We start from the raw sequence: 23,260 nt of genomic DNA, 5'->3' as shown, positions 1-23,260 counted from the left end.
ATCCCTCGGACTTAACTCGGTTCTTCGTGGGAGCTTATTCGAGGCCGGCCGAAAGTTGTCCCAATCCTACGGTGAATCATTAAAGGTTTTGCCCTGCGCCGACGTATAAACAACGTATAAACACTGTTAGCCTATACTCAGTATGTTTCCTACGAGTGAAAGTTATTGGAAAACATCACTTGGTGGGGCATGGGACTCGAACCCACGACTTCGTACTTTCCAGTACGGAGCTTGTGAAATCGGTTGGCTGGTTCTAATCCGATGAACATGTAGCGGCGGTTATGGTACCGCAAATAACTTGACTATTCATGAGATGGAACTTGCGTCGGGGTGATGTAAATCAATAGGTTTTGCCCTTCCCCGACCGGGGCCGTAAGTCCGGACTCCTCATAGGACCGACGCCTCATATGAGGCATACAATTCCGCCTCATAGGTCCGACGCCTCATAAGTTCGACGTCGGAAAAACGAAGCGTACTGAGCGTCGGAGCTTTGAGGTGTCGTCGGAGCCATGATGAGGCGTCGGACCTATGAGGCGTCGGACTTGGGCCTTTATTTGGTTGGGGGATACCATTTTGTCGGTCTTATGAGGCGTTGGACTTATGAGCGGACCCCCCCCCCCCCCCACGACCAGCAGTCCCGCAAGCTCGGTGGTTGATTGGTATTAATTTCGTCTGCACTATTGTAAGCGGGAGGACGCGGGTTTGAGTCCCACCCGAGTGATATTTTCCAACTTTCACTCAGGAAGTAACATACTGATTATACAGTGTTAACACGTCCTCGAAGAGCAACGGACCCTATATTGGTCACCCTGACCCAACCCGTTGTGTTTGGGGTGGGGTGGGGCTAAAATTATGGATTTTATATTACTTTAGACATCTCGTTTTCACTTGCAAAAAGTGCAATTGGTATTGTAAGTTTTTGTTTTTAGATGCAGGAAAAGGTTTATAATCTACGAACAAAGAGTTATTTTTGTTTGAATAGTTTCTTATGTGTTAGGTCTAACTTGCACCAAAATAATGCGCGGACTAACTGTACTAGCGCGAGTTACCGTAACGAAAATTACCGAAATATATCCGTCTAGATATTTGATTGCTCTATTTTCATTTTAATATTTTGATATGGTAGCATACTACTATAGTGACCTACACCCTAACGATGTAAGGGCATGACTATTAGGACATTTCCAAATGCAATTGTATTTAAATTCATGTTTGATATGCCATAAAACGCCATATCGATAATAATCGTATTGCTAAACCAACAGAAATTAAGGTAGTGTAGTCACTTAACTTTTAGGATCTTCTGTGAGGAAAAAAAACACCCTAAATGCTTTGATTTTATAGAATAACAGCACAGAGTTGCAGAAGACACCGTTATTGTGGCATGGCTGCGCCGTTCCGAACTTGATCTCCATAATTATGGAGATCACTGGTTTCCGAAAGACCTGAAAGAACAGCCTGCGAAGAGCGCCCCCTTTGTCCTATCGTCGACAGACAGGAAAAAGTGGCCCCCAGACGACTTGTTTTGCAATCCTTACTTCGCATATCGGCACCTCTCGGCACCTGTCTAAACTTTAATAAGATAAGCGCAAAATTTAAACGGAAGTGCGCCCTAAAGTCACCGGTTAAACATGTCTGCTAAGAACATTTTACCACAGAGCAGGTAGGATAACATTTCCTAAGATTAGAATAAGATGTGTAAATACTTCTGAACCACTTTTTAGAAATGTGTCATAACTCCCAAACGGCGATCAGCCGCCGTCAAAATCCCGGTACTATCCCCTAAACTAGGCCCAAAAACATGCAAGGCGACTTGTCTCAACGGTCGACTTGTCTTTCCATTTATCGCACATACGGTCGAGTTGTCTCAACGGTCGAGTTGTCTCAACGGGTGACTTGTCCCGAGTCGAGTTTCTCAACGGTCGTCTTGTCTGACCCCCGGTGTATGTAGAGCCTTGCAGCGAACTTGTTTTTTTATTCGATGGCCAAATGAACATAGCGCCCTCTGTTAAAAAATGAAACATTTTGCATTCACTCAGATCAACAAGAGGGCGCTGTTTTATCTACACGATAATAATGTTATAGCTGAGGAGTCTTTTTGCACAATGCATTGCAGTACACATCAACGTGATGTCTCACGTATGGATTTCGATAGCCCGACTGCGTCTTGCCGTACAGTACTATCGCAAGCTCTGTAGTACGGCCAGACGCCCAATGCTTCCACAGAGGCTGAATTTTTTGGCCGCTGATGTAGCGATTTTGCTACAGATTTCGATCGAGATTATCTTTTCATCCAGGACACAAATTTCCAAAGTTAAGGTTCTTAGTCGTAGAGCAACTCATACCTTTTCGAAAAAACGTTCTTTTGTCTCAATATTTTCATCCATCTGGCCAAAAGCCGACTTTTCAGTCATCTTCCACAAATATCGTCCCGAAAATGCTCCCCTTGCGATTTCAAAATGGCGGCCGCGCTGTAATGTATGCATTATGCGAGTGCGCTTGGGCAAGGTAATGAATATGCATCATAGTTTATGACGTTTGTCGGACACTCGGCGCGGCTGGCCATACAAACACGAGGTCATGAACTAAATAATGCATATTCATTATCTTGCCCAAGCGCGCTCGCATAATGCATACATTACAGCGCGGCCGCCATTTTGAAATCGCATGGGGGAGCATTTTCGGGACGATGTTTGTGGAAGATGATGACTGAAAAGTCGGCTTTTGGCCAGATGGATGAAAATATTGAGACAAAAGAACGTTTTTTCGAAAAGGTATGAGTTGCTCTACGACTAAGAACCTTAACTTTGGAATTTGTGTCCTGGATGAAAAGATAATCTTGATCGAAATCTGTAGCAAAATCGCTACATCAGCGGCCAAAAAAATTCAGTCTCTGTGGAAGCATTGGGCGTCTGGCCGTACTACAGAGCTTGCGATAGTACTGTACGGCCAGACGCAGTCGGGCTAGGATTTCGATAACTCTCTGCAAAATTAGAATTAAAAGCTGAATTTTTGGTGATGCAATGCTCACAACAGCAACTTTGCGAGGCAGAAGTTTGGGGGATTATTGAAGAAACTGTAGTGAGTAAGAAGCTTGCAAATTTGATTCACACTGGTTTTATTATGCAGCACAAACTTTTGCACGATATGGATACCTTAAGTTTTGGGACTCTCATACACAGTATTGAGAGTCCCAAATTTTGGACTAAAATTTACTGTGCTGTTTGGGCCTTGCGATTCAGCGCGCCATGCATGCTCAGACTCATGGTACATGATCGCACGGTACATTGCGTGGTGATTGCCATCTTTATTTTTGGGAAGCTTGTTGTCGCCGTTCTGTCATCATCATTTTACCCCCAAATTTCCCTTAAAAAATCAAAAGCCTGCCCTCTATCTATGACATTACTTCTGGAATCAGCCTCCGCTTCTTTACATTCTTTACATACTGAGTAACCTACATGTACACAAACTAAATAGGTCAAGTTTGTCCCAACTCTGCCAAAAATGACCCACAAAAATTCCCCGTTTTGCTCTGACACATATCCAAGACGACAGCAATCTATCAATCAGTCAAGACCCCGTACATGTAGTTGCATGGGTAATGTTGTCCCTGGTCTTTATAGTATCTTTTCCCCTTAGATGTTAGAAAATGGGTTTTTTTTAAACCAATTTCAAGACCAGGTTTTACAGTGACATCATTTGTTACTTTTTGTAAAAGTGTTATTGGATTAAGGAAGTAAAGGGAAATATAAGATTTCAAATAAACACTTTGAATAATAGTCCAATGTTTTCAATCACAATACTGTTTTTTTTTTCAAATTTCTCTGGTTATTATTATGTCAGTGTGTGTACATGTACAAATTACCACTACTCCAATGGAACAACTCATAAACTTGCAAATCATAGTCACATGTAGCACAACAATACTTGTCCCTTTCTTTGTTGTTTAGCATAAGCTTGAATGGGAGTTACGCCAACGTGAGGAAGAAATCGCTGAGCTCCAGAAGGCCCTGAGTGACATGCAGGTTTATCTCTTCCAGGAGAGAGATCATGTCTTAAGGCTCTTTGCTGAAAATGACCGCCTGAAGATACAAGAACTGGAAGATAGAAAAAGGTGCGTGGGATTGTCTGATGAAGATGTTTTAAGTCTTGACTAAGGCTCTCAGCTAATGTTCTGCACTGCATGGATCATAGTGAATAGCTGATCTGGATTAGTGTGTTGAGCTTGTCACGGGTGTTGGTCACTTTGCTGAATTACCACTTCGCCGAATAACCACTTAGCCAAATGGCATCAGGTCAACTCGGACCCAAACCAAGTCGGACCCATGCCAAGTCGGACCCACGCCAACTCGGACCCACTACCAACTCGGACCCACTACCAACTCGGACCCAAGACCAACTCGGACCCACTACCAACTCGGACCCAAGCACGACCAACTCAGACCCAACAATGACTTAATCATTAGTTTCAGAGATTATATTTATACATGTAGGTCATCTTAATAGTGCTTATATAGTGAAGATATTCGGTAATTATATTGGTCAGAATGGGGCTTTTAGTTTTGTTGTTTGATTATACTACATTGATTTTGCACTCTTATTACTCATTCACATGAAGAAATGGATATGTGCAATGTTTTCCTTTTTCATCTGCTTTTTGTGGGTGTGTGCCAAATAATCAGTGTTGTAGGTCTCGAGACCGGTCTCGAGACCACTTTTTGCTGGTCTTGGTCTCGGTCTCGGAAGCTGTGGTCTCGGTCTTGGTCTCGGTCTTGGTCCCCTTTAGCCCCATAAATGTGGCCTATTTACTGGACTGCCTCCGTAAACATAGGCCACACATCCACATGTACAAAAATCGTGTCGACGGAGCCAAATTTTGATTTTCACATTTAGGCTTAGTTTGTAGGGTTTTTTTGCTTTAGAAGTATACTCACCCTCTTTATAGGCTAATCAGAAAGTGCTGCCTTTTTCAGATGTATATTTTTCGTGAAATTTCCAGATTCATTTTTACACGTTTGTGTATCAAAATTTCAAAATGAAATTTCACAAAAATTAGACATCTGAAAAAGGCAGCACTTTCTGATTAGCCTGTAAAGAGGGTGAGTATGCTTCTAAAGCAAAAAAAACCTACAAACTAAGCCTAAATGTGAAAATCAAGATTTTTGTACATGTGGATGTGTGGCCTATGTTTACGGAGGCAGTCCAGTAAATAGGCCACATTTATGAGGCTAGGTCCCCTTTGGTCTCGATATTTTGGCTCGTCTCGGGTTGAGACCGGCAATATGTAGCTTTTACAGCTTGATCGATTACTTTTTGTTTACTTCGTTCAGTACAATTAATAGTTAAAACATTTGCTAGCCCGTAGATCAAGCTTGTTATATATCGCGGTCGGTTTGGACTTGACAGCACGTTGGAAAGTCTCCAAAGTACATGTAAAGCTGCAGCAGTTCCAGTCACTGAACGATTTGGAACAAGTTCGGCATTTATCTGTTGAGTCGGGCACATAAAGCAAAGTATAAACTTCTAACAATTTATACAATAAGGGTCAACCATTTTTGGGGATTGTGTAGTTTAGCCCACCCCTGTGGGCGTAATCACTTGCATTTTGTATTCTGATAATAAATGAGGTGCTTCAAATTAGTTATATATTTTCGACCCCACACAATGATCTCTTTAATTTGGGACAGTATTTTGAAGAAAAAGTAAATATTTCAACCTGATTTTCCAGCATTGAACTCACACACTCTTACCAGTTACCACTCACTGTTGCCATGAGAGTGTATGATGAGACCCCATTTTCTGGCTGCTCAGTTTGAAGTACCCCATTATTCCTCAAAAATTAAAATCCCGTTCAGAAAAAAATTAAAAATCCATATCTGGCACATACTGGCTACCACCTCACAACTTGTGGGTCTACATGTACAAGTCCACATTCTATGACAGAAATTTAAAAATTGATTCAACATTTTCTAGCTCCCATTTTTTAAAATCAAGTACATGTACACAAGTCTTGTTAGAAGTTAAGTCCTATATTTATTTAAGGAAAAAAAGAGGCACAATGTAAAATTAAAATTGCATCTTTAAATATCCGTTAGAAGTCATAGCTGAAACCAAGGGGTGACTGTGGAGTTTAGGATCCGAGTTCCTATAACAGATGAAACATCTACCTTTAACTTTTACTTTTGTCAAGATTGGGTGCAGCCCATTATATTTCTTAAGTATAACTACTTTTTGCTCAAGTAACGTGTCGTGTATCAATTTGTCAACACTGCCACTGGTCAAAATTTTGGTCTGTAATCTTTGTGAATAGAAAGGTTACAAGTTTCAACTATAATAACGTGTCTTGTTTTTTTATTTCGACTATTGTTATTTATTATCAGCGGTCTTGGTCTCGGTCTCGGTCTCGGACCATATTGGTCTCCGCCTTGAAGGGGCTGGTCTCGGTCTCGGTCTCGGACTATGCGGTCTCAACTACAACCCTGCAAATAATATAAACCAAATTAAATCACACTCAATGAAGGATTTCAATATGTCACAAAAATGTTGTTCAGTGAGGAAGTTATTAATTTGAAATACATGTAGACCTTTCATTTCATGTAATTGTTAGTTTGTTTAATTTTTTTTTTTTTTACGAATCTGTTTAACTTTTTATACTTTTTTGATTAACTTTTTTCCCCCATGGAACATCATAGTCGAACATACAGACAGCTAATGTACCTGTAAGGCCTTGAAGGATAATCTTCCCAGAGCTCCAATACTCCTTTTTGATGATTGACATTTCATAATTGTAGGGTATTTAATAAGTTGATCTTTTTTTTAGTTCACATGCTGGCTTTGAGTTTTGTGGGTTTTTTAACGAATCTGTGTAACTTACTTTTTTGATTAACCTTTTTTGTTCAATATGGAACCTTCGTTTTTCTTGCAGTGTATGCAATGGTGTTTATGTGGTTTTTTTTTGTTAAATACATATACAAATGTACATGTAGAAATTAGAATAGACTTTGTTTTATACTTTATTTATTTTATTGAATGACTTATAATGTTTACTTATATTTATTGAATTAATCGTGTCATGTTTGAAAGTGTTTATGTTTCAATGTCATACTTTCCAATTTTATTTTTCTATGAAGATCTGTTTTGAATTTATGTGGTTTGAATTAAAAATGAAATGAATTGCTGTTAAATTGAGCAAGATGGCGTGAACGATGTCAAATATGAAAATGAATAATTGGTTAAACTTTAATTTTAAATTTTACTTTTGGTTAAAGCGCAATATGTTTCAATGGAAACAAATAATAAAAATAAATAATTAATTACACTTTTAAAGCGCATTTCAAAAAAGCATTTCAATGCGCTTTACGACGACAAACTGCTGCAATACAGATATTTTACCTGACAACTACAATGAAAATTTATACTTAAAAGCATCACTGTATTAACAGATGATAAGTGGACAAACTTTATGAAATTGTCAAATAATTGTAAAAGTCCGAGTTGGTCATGCATGGGTCTGAGTTGGTAGTGGGTCCGAGTTGGTTGTGGATCCGAGTTGGTAGTGGGTCCGATTGAGTTGGCGTGGGTCCGAGTTGGTAGTGGGTCCGAGTTGGCCTGGGTCCGAGTTGGCTTGGGTCCGACTTGGTTTGGGTCCGAGTTGGATCGAAACCAGCCAAATTACCACTTAGCCAAATTACTGCTTTGCCCAATTACCACTTCGCCGAAAGTATTTGCTAACACATTATGCTCGCATGCACAAACTCATGGTAATTATAACAGCTGACTGGTACTTAATATTAAGTGGTTTTCATACTTGTTGTGTCTTCTATTACTAGGTTTATGTGACATTGTCCTCTCAATTCACTTTGAAAGTGCAGAAGTGGAATTTATAAAATATATTAATCATTGACTGTCCGTACACGGTGACCATGTTTTTGGTCGCACACAGTTAATTCTGAAACTTTTTTTTTTTCTTTTTAAATCTTCATCCCCTTCAGTACTGTTTCAAGTTGACTATAGAATGAAAAAAGTTGAATCTCATATGGGTTTGGATAGGAAGGGGTAAAACAACCCCAAGTTTTTCATGTAGCTCGTTTTTATGGCTCCATACATACATGTACGTGTCTGTAGGCATTTCTTTATGGTGTAAATCAAGGACACACACATGCAACATCATCAGTGAATTGTAAATGGAAGACGAGTTTGATTAGAAAACGTGTACTAAACCAATGAGAGCAGATGCAAAAATGTTCAGAGTATAAACAAAGGAAAGGGAAGAGAAACATTAGAAAATCCTTGATTTACACCATAACAAACTTGTTAGTACGTGCGTTTGCGTGCAATTCGGCGAAGTGGTCATTCAGCGAAGTGGTAATTCGACGGAGTGGCAAGTAGGCGAAGTGGTTATTCGGTGAAGTAGCAAATCGTTGAAGTGGTTGTCGACAAAGAGGTTGGTTGGCAAAGCGACTGCAAAAACCTTGTCACAATAGCAGTGCTACTGCCTGTCCTGAGGCTGAATTGAATCCATGTACATGTACCTGTAATCTGTATGTTGTGCAGATGGATGGTGACTGTTTATACTTAAAAACATCACTGTATTAACAGATGATAAGTGGACAAACTTTATGAAATTGTCAAATAATTGTAAACGCTGTCAAATGATTGTAAAAGATGAGTCCGAGTTGGTCATGCATGGGTCCGAGTTGGTAGTGGGTCCGAGTTGGTTGTGGATCCGAGTTGGTAGTGGGTCCGATTGAGTTGGCGTGGGTCCGAGTTGGTAGTGGGTCCGAGTTGGCCTGGGTCCGAGTTGGCTTGGGTCCGACTTGGTTTGGGTCCGAGTTGGATCGAAACCAGCCAAATTACCACTTAGCCAAATTACTGCTTTGCCCAATTACCACTTCGCCGAAAGTATTTGCTAACACATTATGCTCGCATGCACAAACTCATGGTAATTATAACAGCTGACTGGTACTTAATATTAAGTGGTTTTCATACTTGTTGTGTCTTCTTTTACTAGGTTTATGTGACATTGTCCTCTCAATTCACTTTGAAAGTGAAGAAGTGGAATTTATAAAATATATTAATCATTGACTGTCCGTACACGGTGACCATGTTTTTGGTCGCACACAGTTAATTCTCAGAAACTTTTTTTTTTTTCTTTTTAAATCTTCATCCCCTTCAGTACTGTTTCAAGTTGACTATAGAATGAAAAAAGTTGAATCTCATATGGGTTTGGATAGGAAGGGGTAAAACAACCCCAAGTTTTTCATGTAGCTCATTTTTATGGCTCCATACATACATGTACGTGTCTGTAGGCATTTCTTTATGGTGTAAATCAAGGACACACACATGCAACGTCATCAATGAATTGTAAATGGAAGACGAGTTCGATTAGAAAACGTGTACTAAACCAATGAGAGCAGATGCAAAAATGTTCAGAGTATAAACAAAGGAAAGGGAAGAGAAACATTAGAAAATCCTTGATTTACACCATAACAAACTTGTTAGTACGTGCGTTTGCGTGCAATTCGGCGAAGTGGTCATTCAGCGAAGTGGTAATTCGACGGAGTGGCAAGTAGGCGAAGTGGTTATTCGGTGAAGTAGCAAATCGTTGAAGTGGTTGTCGACAAAGAGGTTGGTTGGCAAAGCGACTGCAAAAACCTTGTCACAATAGCAGTGCTACTGCCTGTCCTGAGGCTGAATTGAATCCATGTACATGTATATATACATTGTACCTGTAATCTGTATGTTGTGCAGATGGATGGTGACTGTTGGGGAGGATTCTTTGATTGGCAATGACGGACTGACAACCTTGCGGGCAGAGTACAGGTCATTGTTTGCAGGGCTGGGTAGAGCTTCAAGTTCTCTCTAGGTGTGCTTCACAAAACAGGTCTCTATTAATGTTGTGCATTTTTCCAATAATTTAGTCTTTGAATATTGGAACTTGAATTTGAACAAAAAAATCATCCAATGACATTGAAATAATTTGGAATGTATCGATATAGATTTTGAGCTAGCTGACAACCTGGCATTTGGCAGATATTGAAGATCCACATTAGGGCTTACATTCCTCATGAAAACTCTCAAACCATCTGCGTAAAGTGTGGCGTTTGACTAAACAAATCAAATCTCTCAACTTAAACTCATAAAATCACATCATGGACGGTTTTTTTGTCATTGCTCACATTAAAAAAACAATTCAATTTGATAAAATGCTATTCGGATATTCGGTGGATGATCAAATATTTGGATATTCGGTATATTTTGCACAACCCTTGTCTAGACTAAGCAATTGCAATTTGTTCCACACTAGTGCAAAAGTATGTTTAGAGATGATGCATTCATGAACATGTATGAATGTTGGTGCTGCTTTAATACCCCACATGTACAATCAGTTACACGTATAATGTGATATGGAAGTAAACAAACCCTGTTAGTTTGGATTTACCAAAGGTGTACTAACTTGAACTTTTCCAATGATTTGATTTGTACTTGACAGAATCCAGCATCTGTTATCATTATCAAGCCCATCAGGTCCTGAAGTGACATACTTCCACAAAGAACCATCAACGCGGGCAATTGTCACACAGAAACACCCACAAAAGAGACATCCACATGCAGGTCAGTGTGTAACACCGCACTGGCAACTCTACCAACGGGGCTGCAGACTCATATTTGTCAATGTCCTTGGCCAAAATTTGTTAATCAATTCCCTCGCCCATCCATGGGCAATTCTACAGAATTATAAACCTGAATGCCAACAATTCTTAATGGCCAAAATGCCACAAAAGAAATATACATATCAATTTGAAGCATATTATCTGTATTTTATTGACATGTAGTTTATTTAAAAGGGAAGATACAACATCATTGCAAACATCAAAAAACGAAATGATCAAATTATGACGAAATATATTACTGGACTGTCAGTGAATGACAGTCTAAAGCATCCTGTATTCATATTTAGTCATTCCGCATTTTCTTTGCAATCAATTACGCATCTGTGTAGGGGTACAAGCCTGCTAGACTGATTCTCTGACCTAACTTCCTCAAAGTGTACAAAGTGCTACGTCTCATCTTACGTCTCATGTCACCAGACCACAAGAACATGGTTGGATTTCTTAGATTTTCTGGCATTTCCGAACCCAAAACGTGAAATAGGTCAGTTTAAAGGGAAGATACAACATTGGCAAATATTACAAAACGATATGAACAAAGTATCACTAAATACCTTAGTGGATTGTTAGGGGATGACAGCCTAAAGCATCCTGTAAAATCGTGGCTCCTGGTGTGCTGACATTTAAAAAAAAAAATGGTATTTTTCCAACGCTGGTCGGCCGACCAGCAATGGAGAAAACTGTTTTTTTTTTTAAAACTACTCCTAATTTTTCATAATTAGTTATTCTGTGTTTTCTGTGCAATTGATTACACACCTTTGAAGGGGTACAAGCCTACTAGACTGCCTCTCTGATCTTACAATCCCCCAAAGTCTATAAATTCTCTGTTTCATCTTAAATGGGGTCTGTGAACCAGACTACAAGAACATGAATGGTTTTCTTGGTTTTTCCAACATCTACAAGCCCAAAACGTGAAACAAGTCATTTTAACAATATTTGCTAAAACATACTAATCCTCCAAATCCATTTATTTCTGATTATTGCAGCAAAAGCAAATGTTGTACATGCCCTTTAACAATATTTTTTATAGCACACTAATCCCCCAGATGCACTTATTTTGAACATTGCAGCAAAAGCAAATGTTGTACATTCCCTAACAAGTTCAACAGTTTGGCTGTTACTTGTAAATGGAAAATCAATTGATGACAATACAAAAAATTGATTTGTCTGAGTACGTCCGGTGTTTTGAGCCAATTTCTACTACAGCAACAAAGTTGGATGAATAATTTCTTCTTTGACTCATCAAAGTAACTAGTGACTAACTGATATGTTTTATCAGAATTAAAATCTACCCCGTGATTATAACTACAATTACATACACTGTTGAATTGCCCAAAATGTACGTCTGACACTGCGGAACTGCCCCCATTTAAACATTATTAAGAGTAAACCTAGTCAAGTTCCCTTGTATTGGGTATTTTAAGTGTCAACAGTTCTTCAAGTTGTCCTAAATGTCTCATCCTTTTCCAAACAAGCAAACAACTCAAGGAATGCCATGGATAAGCCAGTTCGGTATTTCAACTGCTTATGTGCACAACGATATGGGTCACCGGTCATTCGGGATAGTAGAACGATCAAAGGCGCATGAATGCGGGTGCGCGACGCTTGTGTGTAAATTACCACCAGAGTGGTCGTGCGCGTAACATCGCCTAACATCGTGTCAGCAATGTTATCCCAAATGACCTCAGGTCATTGAAATACAGAACTGGTTTATTACAATGAATTACAGTCGGGCATTAGAAGACTTTTGACCCAACTTTGAACATTGCATTTTATTCTGGCAAACAATTATATATCTGCACACACTGTCCATCAGATTTCAAAGGTATATGAAGGTGTAACCTGTAATTTCCAAGACGTCTCATGTTTTCTTCTTACTTGCCTGTCTGGTTTTTTTTTTCCAGAGGGTGAAATATTGGGGTTTAAAAGCCAGAGTGCCAAGCAGACCACAGAACAACAGAACACGGAGGAATGCACAACACAGAGTTACTGCTAACACAAAAGGTAGGTAGAGATTACATACCGGTATGGTTGAGGCAAAGGGTGGTTGATAAAACATTGCAAAGCCAACACTCCTCAGATCTCATACCAACCATATCAGGCCCATTTTTAGTATTTGTGGGTCAGATAAACTAGTGGATCATAGTATTAATACAATGTATGTCAAATCAGGTTTTGCCCTTCATTGATGTATAAACACTGAATACTCAGTGTGTTACCTCCTGAGTAAAAGTTGGAAAAAATCACTCGGTTGGGACTCGAACCCACAACCTCCTGCTTTCTAGTGCAGATGTTTTACCACTTGACCACTGAGCTAATGGGATCGGTTGGCTGGCTCGAATCTGATGTATTGGTACATGGCAGCGGGCATCGCATTAACTATTTATAAGGTCTATGGGATTTTAATTTTTTTTTAAGCATTAATATGGTTAAGGTTTGTGACTCATGATCAGAGGGTCAGGGGTCCGAATCTAGTTGCCGGTTATATGTGTGTCCTTGGGCAAGCCACTTCACCCCCACTTGCCTCTCTCCACCCAGGAGTATAAATAGGTACCGATATTAGCTGGGAAGTAACCTGCAATGGACTGGCATCCTATCCAGGGGGGATAAAAAAATATCCTCGGTCGTTTCATGCCTTTGAAACCGGAGATGTATTGGCTAATGACAGACTTTACTTACTTTCATAGTATTAATAGTAAATATATATATCTGTTGCAGCTTTTGGTAGGTGTGTTGATAATTCCTTGATCAGCTGATGAAATTACCTGTAGTTACTCCCCTGAGAAGTGAGTTTGGCAAAAAGCCGCCTCATCATACCATGAACTTTCCAAGATTAGTTACATACGTTATCCCAGTAAAGTTGCTTCAATCACGATAATTGATCAGATCATCTCCAAAATGGTGGTTTCTTTTGTCCGAGTCTGTACCAGCAGGTTGATCCTGTTACCATCCATCAATATTTTCCAATCCTCATTTCAGTCCAACAGCGCCCAGCCCAAAGCTGTCCATCCTGATTCAGACCAGCAGCAGGCAGAGCCAGAGAGTCTGTTGCTACAGATTGAAGCTCTACAATCTCAGATGAAGGAACAAGCTGAGCTATCTAGAGAGCGGACGGAAGCCTTGCTGGAGGATCGTAGGGTCAGGATGGAAGAGATGCAGACTGTGATTGAGAGAGATCGCTCCAAGATTCACTCCCTCAATGAAAAGTAGGAACTCCCTTCATTGATTCCTTATAATCTTAAATGAACTTGACAAAGGTGCCCAGTGGCATAGCTAATGATAGGGGAGGAGGATGAGGGGCATGGACCCCTCTGCTCAAAGACTGCCTCCTACTAGAAACTGAGGTCCCTTTAGGGCCCTCCAGCAACTTGGACCCCAGTTACATCCTTGAAGGTACCAATAAAGATAAATGCACATGTGTGCAGTTTGGACAACGGGCAGGGGTTTCAAATAGATTATATTACCTGGTGTTTGTGTTGTTGCATGAATTGGCAAAACATTTCTAAATATGTGGAGTGCCCTGGCCTCATGGTCTGGAGCATTGAACTCGTTGTCTGTGGGTAATTCTACAGGTTGTGGGTTCGAGTCCAGCCTGGGGTTATGGTGCATGTTCCCTTTGGCAAGACACTTTGTCACTCATTGCTTCGCCCCACCCAGGAGTAAATGGGTACCTGTGAGAACAGAGATCGCAATTGTGATTGATTTTAGCTACCTTGCGTCGAAATGACTACACCGAGCTGTATGGGCTTTATTCAGGAGTCGACTATATTAAATTGAAAGCGAGGTAAAATCTTCATATTTGGAACTTGCAAAGAGAAATTAAAGCAGTGACATAAAATTAATTACAAATTAATACCAGTCTGCTTTAATGAAAATTTAAATTTGTTGTTAAACATACCCTAATGTTTTTAAGCCACATTTAAAATAAAAATTGAAAGTGAGGCTAGAATGCAAAAATAGTCTGGCACCATCCTATTCAATAGTTTATAAAATACTGTCAGGGAACATGACTAAAATGACTTCCTCGTGAATAAAAATCCATATTCCACAGGAAGCTGAGATTGTATTTGCAATGTTTCATTGGCCCAATGATCAGGGGTAATAATAATGTAAAGCACTTTGATCTTAGTTATTTTAGAAACCACAGTCTTTCCACACTAGTATATTGGCAACACATCTTGCCAAAATAACATGGAGGCATATGCAGTGTGTGCTTGCTGAAATTACATGAGTCAATTGACTAATAAAACCAAATTAGGTTTTGTCCATCACCGATGTATAAACACTGTATTCTCAGTGTGTTTCCTCCCGAGTGAAAGTTGGAAAAAAATCACTCCGGTGGGACTCGAACCCACGACCTCCTGCTTTCTATTGCAGATGTCTTACCATCTTATGAATAGTTAATGTAGTACCCGCTGCTATGTACATCAGATTCGAACCAGCCAACTGATCCCGTTAGCTCGGTGGTCAAGTGGTAAGACATCTGCACTAGAAAGCAGGAGGGTCATGGGTTTGACCGGAGTGATTTTTTTCAACTTTCACTCGGGAGGTAACACAGAGAGTATACAGTGTTTATATGTCGGTGAAGGGCAAAACCTAATTTGATTTACATCACCCCGACGCAAAATGAAATGAAATCTTATGAATGACTAATAAGACACTTACCGTTCTTTAAACAAAAGTAGAATGTGTATCCTTTATTCAGCTACCTTGTTCAACCATCATACATCACTTGTCATGGACATTCTTCTGTTAATAGGTTACATCGTACACAGCAGATGTTGTATGACAGCACTAAGGACTATCTAGAGCTGAAGTATGAAGGACGATCTCAGGAGCGAGTCTGGATGGCAGAGAAGGACCGTCTACTACAGGAGCTGGATCGATGTAAGGAACAACTAGATGTCTCCAAAGATGACGTCTTAGTCATCTCAGATCATGCACTGGAAGAGAGACAAACACAGAACTTGGAAATTGAGGTGGGCATTATAGAGAAGCTTCCTGCACAAAGAAATCATTTCAAGTTAAATACAATACAATAATGATCATTTTCAAGCAAATTCGTTTGAATTGCTTTAAAAAAAGAACTAACTTTTCCATTCAGAAATCATTTTTTTTTCAAAAGTTAGCAAAACAAAAGAATCTTGTTACAAAGTCACAACTGAATGGCCCCCTCAAAAGCTGCAATCAAACTATTGGGGTAATCGCACATAAGGAGCATTTTGGACTTTGGCAGATCTACTTTATTCAGTGTTGTACAAATGATACTGAATGATTGCAACGTGGTGGTTTTAGTCTGACGATCTCTTCCATGCAAAATCTTGAGGAAGGCGAGGAGAGCATAGAAGACAAATTTCACCGGCAGTTGTTGTACGAAAAAGACGGCAGGCCTAATGCCAAACTTTTTCCAGTTCCACCTACCATGCGTTAGTGGACTTGTTGTCTTGGACTTTTTCCTTGACTTTCTCCGTGTCTCAAGTAAGATGTGAATTTCTTTAATTACGAGTCAGAAACTCCAACCCTAATTCGGGCTTTTTAATCTTATGGAAACACTGAACATTTTTCACATCGTAAAATTTCATTTGGATCTACATGTACATGTAAAAGAAAAAAAGGAGGCGATGTCCAGAAATTGAACACGAAGTTTATTGTACATATAGTACGTATGTGTACTTGCGGCGCAGCCCAGATTTCGGACACAGAATTTTGGCTGGCCTATTTTCAGATTTTTTCCCCATAGGCCAGTTTCATCCCTGTATGGTCTGTGACTTGAAACATAGATGAGTTTGTGAACAGAACGGGACAAAAAAACACAGAACCGGGCCTGCGGATCTCGATTTCAAATAAAAGTTGCTGAATCATGTTGCTGAATCATGTTTTGAATTGGGCCTGAATTGAGACACATTCTCATTGAGCCGATTGCAGCTACGCGGTGTCATGCACTGATACGATGAATTAAGGCAACTGCGCGCACGTTTGCATCGTGTCAACGCTTGTGCGTGCTTCGCCAAATAAAAAAGCGAACTACTAACAGAAATTTCCAACGATGCGTCTGAAGACCTTCTTTTGTTGATTTCTTCAAAATGACAGCATGTCAGAAAGAATAATTTCAGAGAGAATTTAGTACTGTCAACCAACCAAGTATGTTTTTCAACGATAATTACATCAGTTACTTTTTGGATAGCTGCAAATGATGGACTGTAGCTTAAAATGACTAGAGACTTAACTTACTGTACAGAATGTACACTGCTGGGTGCGTCCATTTTTGTGCACAAACCTATGGAGAGCTCAGAATTTTTTACTGCTTTTGGGCAATTCCACGGTAACGGAAGGACGTTTTCGCTCATTAAACAAAATTTCAAATGTGCCTATCACAGCCACTGTTATTAGTTACAGCAAGCAAATGTCACAATGGTATTGCTATAATGCTACCTTCAATTTCCACACTTTTGGGGGCATGCATACCTCTCGTTAATGAATTATGAATATTAATGAGGTCGGTAACGGAAGGACGGTAAAACGGACGAGGGTTTTCCAACTTACACGCGTTTTGCATAAACTCTGTGAATTTTATGGGGCAATTATATTTCAAAGGTAGGAAATGGAATCCCTGCGGCTTTATCTATACTATACCACCTTTCATTTGACTTTAAGTGTTTCGGTGATATAATTACAATGTCTTAAGTGGATTATAATTTGGTAGCGGAAGGACGGTAACGGAAGGACAAAAGGTTTACTCAATTATAGCATGAATAAAATGTGAATTTACACTAATTATACAAGTGAAATAAATTGCTGAAATGTGTAACTGAATGTGAAATCAACAATATGCAGACCTGGCATAAATAATTATACCCAAGAAACTATTGAGATAAAGATAGAAGCCTGCTAATTAATGATAACAAATGAAAAATGAAAACAACCAAAAACACATAATTCACGAACACAAGACAACTACAGAAATGGACTTCAAACCCATCACCTTAATCCTTAAAAGTTTTAAATACACAGTATTTGAGCACTTGAGTATATTGGTTACATGTTCACCAACAACTTTTAATAATAACACCAGTAGGTTCAGTGGTTTACCTAAAGGGTGGGGGGGGGGGGGGGGGGGGGCGACCAGCTTACATGTACATTAAAAACATCTACAGGTAGAACTGATGGCTTCAGAATCATTGTGCTTTAAAAAATGTTTTAGGTGTTGCTTTTAATTGAACTCTAAATTCAGTGTTTGAAATCAAATTTTAATGATTTAGAGTATTAACAATAATTATCTTATAAACATCCAGCCTGAAGTTGTTAACTTAATTTGTCAAAAATTGCACCTCACATGTCTTACACATGTAAATTGTATGAAAGTGCCCAATAGCACTGGTACTTTCTGCCATCTCATTTTTTACTTAATTTGCTTCTGGAATGGCTTCACAGAAATTGTATCTTTCTCTATTGTCCATGAATGGTGATAGCAGCAACTTAATGATTTGATTTTCTGCAACAACTCCATACATGTATGAGTACCGGTACATTGTCATACATGTACATTGTACATGTACATGTTATACATATGCCTGTGCCATCCTTTGTAATGAACACCTTGCCCTGCTCATACCAGCTTTGTGAAGGTGGGTCACATGAATGTCCTTTCAATGCGCATTATACATGCATGTAGTTGCAGTGATTTTCATTTTTCAAACATGAGCACAAATGTCGTTACATTTGATAAAAATAACATTTGTCCTTCCGTTACCGTCCTTCCGTTACCAATTTGGTAACGGAAGGACGGGATTTAATTAATTGTAATTAAAAAACGATACGTACAGCAGTGTCAGTTATAATGTCATATTGAAGGCCTACCTAAACTTGCTTTGCACAATAACTTTCATTGCATTCATACTGCAAGTTTTGAAAATAAATTAAAAATATGTATTTTTTCGGTAACGGAAGGACATTTTCGAAGGCTGAAATATTAGAAGTCACTGAAGCGAAACAAATTACGCAAAACGTAAAAAAAAAAGGTCCAGTCAGTTTTTTCATGACCTATACTTTCTCATGACAGAAACTGATGGCATGAGTACATATTTGTGTGTGTGTATTGGTAGAATACTGTCATATCACTATTTATCACATTTTTAGGATTAAAACAGGATTATTATGTAATCCTATTTTGTTGGTACCAAAATGTATCAAAAATAGAATTCCGACTTCAAATTCCCTTCAGTGGATTGTTCTGATTGCTATCGAAAAGTGAACAAAATAAACTCTGATATTCAAACAGTACCAACTGCTCATGCAAAGTTTAAGCCATTTCTGATCTATTGCCGAAACCTGTTTCTAGTACCATTCATTCTTGTGGTTATTTATCCACAGGATAAGACGGAAAAGCTTGCTAAGCGTTTACACCTGATGAACCAGCGGTATGAGGCCATGGAGAAGCGACGGAATCTGGAGATAGAAGGTTTCAAGAATGATACCCGAATCTTGAGAAACCAACTCAAGGATGTTGAGAAGCAACTCTACAAGGTGGAGTATTGTCTGTTCATGTCAGTCATGTTGTTAGTTTGCATTTGTCCGTTGCTGTTTTCTACTTTCCTATGTTGGTCAGCTATAGAGCAGTTCATGCAGATCGTGGTGCGGACACTGCGAACAAGTACCCCAAAGGCTGGGTCATGCTTAGCCCCATATGTGGCCATTTTACTGGACTACCTCCATAAATAAAGGCCACACTTCCACCATGTACAAAAACATGTCGAACTTTTATATTTGTTTTATATAACTGACACATAGATCCTTGTCATTTGATATTTGAACTTTTATTTCAATATAAAATTGGTTGAAAATGTATTTTTCTCTTCCAAACCACCCCTTCACGAAAATGTTTGAACCCAACGCTGGCTACGTGCAATGCTAAACGCGCACACCAGCATGCATTTGCATACAACTGCGTCATGGAACAAGAATGATCCTAACTGTTCAATAGTATTTCCCATTCCCCATAGGCGAATGGGACTTTTTGAGCCCCGGCGTGAATGGGAGCAATAACGAATGCCACATGATGTGAGTTCCACCAATCAAATGACAACGATCTGTATGTCGATTATATAAAGTAAAATGGTGCATTCCATGAAACGTGCTCTTGACTAAATCAAGAAGCAGATTCTGTTAGTGAGATGTTATGTCATCTTAGTCCATAATGATGTTGTCACTGAAATCAAGATTGCAAGGACATCATTGCAGGGATGTAGTCGAGTCCATCACTAGTCCCTGCAAGTCCACCACAAGTCCTCCAACACCAATTTAACTCACAAGCTATTCAAATGAGCTTTGACAAAGGCATCCAGTGTATCTTGTGCCTGGACTTGTGATGGACTCACGAATTACTTGTGTCTGGACTTGTGGTGGACTTGTGAATGGAATCAACTACATCCCTAGCCCTGGATCATTGTCAGTGCTTTGTAATGTAAACCCTTCTTGTTTTGTTGCCATGCTGAACAGGTGACAGTGGGTGTTGGGGAAGATGGTGATATGTTCATGCTGCATAATATTCATCAGACAGCTAAGAGATCAAAGAAGATGCAGAGTGAGCTACATCAACTCAAGGCTCTGATCTATGGCGTGGAAACAGACCTCAGGAATCTCTAGTAATACACACAATCACCCCTCACTGTGTCTCCACATTTGATCAAATGACTTATAACTTTGGGAAGCCTCATTCTCTGTTTGAAGATGCATAGGATCTTGTGATATTTGTGCCTTTTGGGTTTTTTTTTTTTGAAGCAAAAACAAAATTGCTCCAAATCTTAAGTTAGATCCATAACAACTTACCTGTTGAAGTTATAGCTGAGTGGATACTGTACATCTTGAGAATACAGGGAAACCTTATCAAACTTTCAATCAAATTGGACATAGGACTTCGTTGCTATTGTCTTTCCCACAAAGGCCTATGCATAAACATTTTATTGTGCCAAGTGAATAGAAAAAGTGAACCTTTTTGCCACCCTGGGTCAAAAATCTGATATTCACAAGAACAGTGCATGTATGTCTGATGTTATTAATAATTGACTTGTCTGACAACTTAAGATTAGAAACAGTTGGAGGAGATCCTATAAATCCACCGATGCTAGCATGCTGATAGTTCAGCTGCTGTATTCGCTGTTCTTGTGAACGATTTCAAACATTTAGAGAAAAAGGCTCCTTTTTGTTCATGTGCTACGTGAGAACTGATGTCACTTTGTCACTTTAGTACGAATGGCCGGTTGTTCTGCGTAGAATAGTAACAGTACTAACATAACAATGCCCACATGTACAGTTACTTTGGTTACTTAAAACTGGAGAGAGTTTGTTGTATTTGTTATCTCACAGGAACCTTGACATGAAAAGGCTCCATTATATTGTGGGGGCAATGTATACTGCCAAAATAGTCAATGTTTTGAAATTGAATCTGTTTAAAATGGAGGCAATAACTACTGAAATTGCATGCCAGTATGTTCAGATGTTATTGAAGTAATGCTTGTGCAGCTCACATATGGGTTTACTGCGCACAGCAAAGACTTCTCAAATGCGATACTTTGGGTACACTATGGTAAGGCCCAAGGAGGACACAAAGTGGACATCGCTTTTCTGCTGTCAGAAGAGCAGATAACAGAAGTATGGCCATTTTCCGACAATACATTTTTCATTTTGTAACTTTGTGATGTGGAAGCTCTTTAAGGGGGAACGCCTAAAAAACCCTGTTAACCTACACTCAAAGAAAAATGAAACGGTGCTTATTTTTCTCAGAAGCACCGTTTCATTTTCCTTTTAACCAAAAGCAGAATACAAATGGTAGTTACCAAAGGTTCGTTTTGCTTTTCTGGTTCTAAGAAATGAGAAAAGCAAAAAACAAAAATATACATTTTGGGTAGCACAAAAGCAGGAAATGGAAACGTCAGAAACGGTTTGATCTGATTTTTGAACAAGAGAAAAGCAGATGTCCACTTTTTCTCCCTCCAGCAAGGGAGGAAAAGCAAAATCTGCATTTCAGGTAGCATAAAAGCACTACAGTGGATTTTATTAAACAGTAAATTCTGCATTTATGGTAGCACAAAGGCGGGAAAGCAGAACAAAATGAACCATTCAAAAAATACTCAATCTGCTATTCTGACAGCAGAAACGCAGATGTCCACGTTTTGTCCTCGATGACTACATGAACAGTCCTGTTCATTTCAGAATGGTAAATAGTGCCCTCTTCTCACCATCTAGTTTGCAAGTTGTCCTTCAATACCCATTTGTTGTTCCAAACATTTGTGTCAAGCTTGTTATTCCAATTAACTATGCACAAAAAGTACATGTATTGGGGTCATGTCCTGCATGTTGTTCTAATGTAGGAGAGATGTACAAAGTAGTGTATGCAAATCAGTCATGTATTCTACCATACACAATCTTATATGGTGTCCCATATCAATAGGTCTCATTCAAATGACGTCATTTCCTACAGACCAGCCACATGCATCAACATTTTGAGCATCAACTGAATAACGCACATCGGCTGTGTCGTATTTCAAACACATTTCAAGCAAGAAGCGCGTGTGTTTGGAACATTTTTAACACTGCGCAATGCGTGCTTGATTGCGTAAAATAAGCAATCAAGAGATGACCGTCATTGAGTGAGCCCTATTGATATGCTTGGCAGTAAGGATTGAACAGAGAGATTATTTTTGCAACTGTTAATATCTTTTGGAATTTTTGCAGTGAAATACTTTTTAAAATAAGTTGGCTATTTTAAGGACTTTATTTTTATGGTGAAGGATTTTGGAATTAAATGTAGAATATTAAAAGGATCTATGCAAGCTTTCAGAACAAATTTGTGATTGGCATTCAAGCGCTTTATTTTGTGTGTTCCATGAGTGTGAGTGGGTTTAACAATTCATCTTCCAGCACACTTCATGCACATTACGTGCACGCTGTCGTCACGTTTCAGCTTTCATCTACCACATACGTACGTGCAGCAAGCGTCTTGCGTTGTGTGGTGCAGTGTGGCCCATTATGGGATAATAACACTGTTGTTGCCATCAGGCATGCAATTTTTCCTTGGATCTGCTGATTTCCTTCTTTCTTTTCTTCTCATGAATGCCATTACAATTTTTGAAAAATACTGTACAAAGGCTTGTGTGGTTTGGAATTTCCTCCTTTTCTTGTAAATTTTGAGTTGCATGCCTGTTTCATGTATCAACCTATCAGTATAAGAATTCAAATTTGGTTGAAGATAAGCACATATGTACAACATACATGTCTGTTAGTTTGTTACACACAGTGCACACCGTGTTGAATGTTTTGACCAATCAAGAAATCACTAATAGAAGCCACAGTTGAGCCAATACCAGGCATGTATGCACGAGGGGGGGGGGGGGGTAAAGACAACCAGACCACATATATATATAATGGGTTGAAGACTTTGCAGTTTTGACAAACTCAAGGAAGGGGGGGGGGGGCTTGTGATTACATTAGTCTCTGGATGGCACTATTATGTCATTTTTATCAGTTGAAGCATCATGGTTGGCAGGTAATCTTTTAAAGGCAGTGTGTGTGAAAGTAATAGATGAGCCAAATTA

At 39.3% G+C, this 23,260-nt stretch overlaps 2 protein-coding genes across 2 annotated transcripts; both read left to right on the top strand.

Moving 5' to 3' along the window:
- Window positions 1-2,718: 2,718 nt before the first annotated feature.
- On the top strand, window positions 2,719-13,507 carry LOC119722192 (coiled-coil domain-containing protein 77-like). The gene is made up of 5 exons (XM_038192239.1): window positions 2,719-2,774; window positions 3,951-4,114; window positions 10,493-10,614; window positions 12,575-12,628; window positions 13,503-13,507. Exons 1-5 carry the CDS (start codon window positions 2,733-2,735, stop codon window positions 13,505-13,507), a joined length of 387 nt encoding a protein of 128 aa, XP_038048167.1. The 5' UTR covers window positions 2,719-2,732.
- A 313-nt stretch (window positions 13,508-13,820) lies between these two features.
- On the top strand, window positions 13,821-21,727 carry LOC119721868 (coiled-coil domain-containing protein 77-like). The gene is made up of 4 exons (XM_038191805.1): window positions 13,821-13,876; window positions 15,430-15,649; window positions 19,041-19,193; window positions 20,166-21,727. The coding sequence occupies exons 1-4, from the start codon at window positions 13,824-13,826 to the stop codon at window positions 20,310-20,312; spliced, it is 573 nt and encodes a 190-aa protein (XP_038047733.1). The 5' UTR covers window positions 13,821-13,823; the 3' UTR covers window positions 20,313-21,727.
- The last annotated feature ends 1,533 nt before the right edge of the window (window positions 21,728-23,260 follow it).

Source organism: Patiria miniata, unplaced genomic scaffold, assembly GCF_015706575.1.
Source record: "Patiria miniata isolate m_02_andy unplaced genomic scaffold, ASM1570657v1 HiC_scaffold_14, whole genome shotgun sequence".
Classification (NCBI taxonomy): domain Eukaryota; kingdom Metazoa; phylum Echinodermata; class Asteroidea; order Valvatida; family Asterinidae; genus Patiria; species Patiria miniata.
This window is presented reverse-complemented; position numbering and strand designations above follow the sequence as displayed.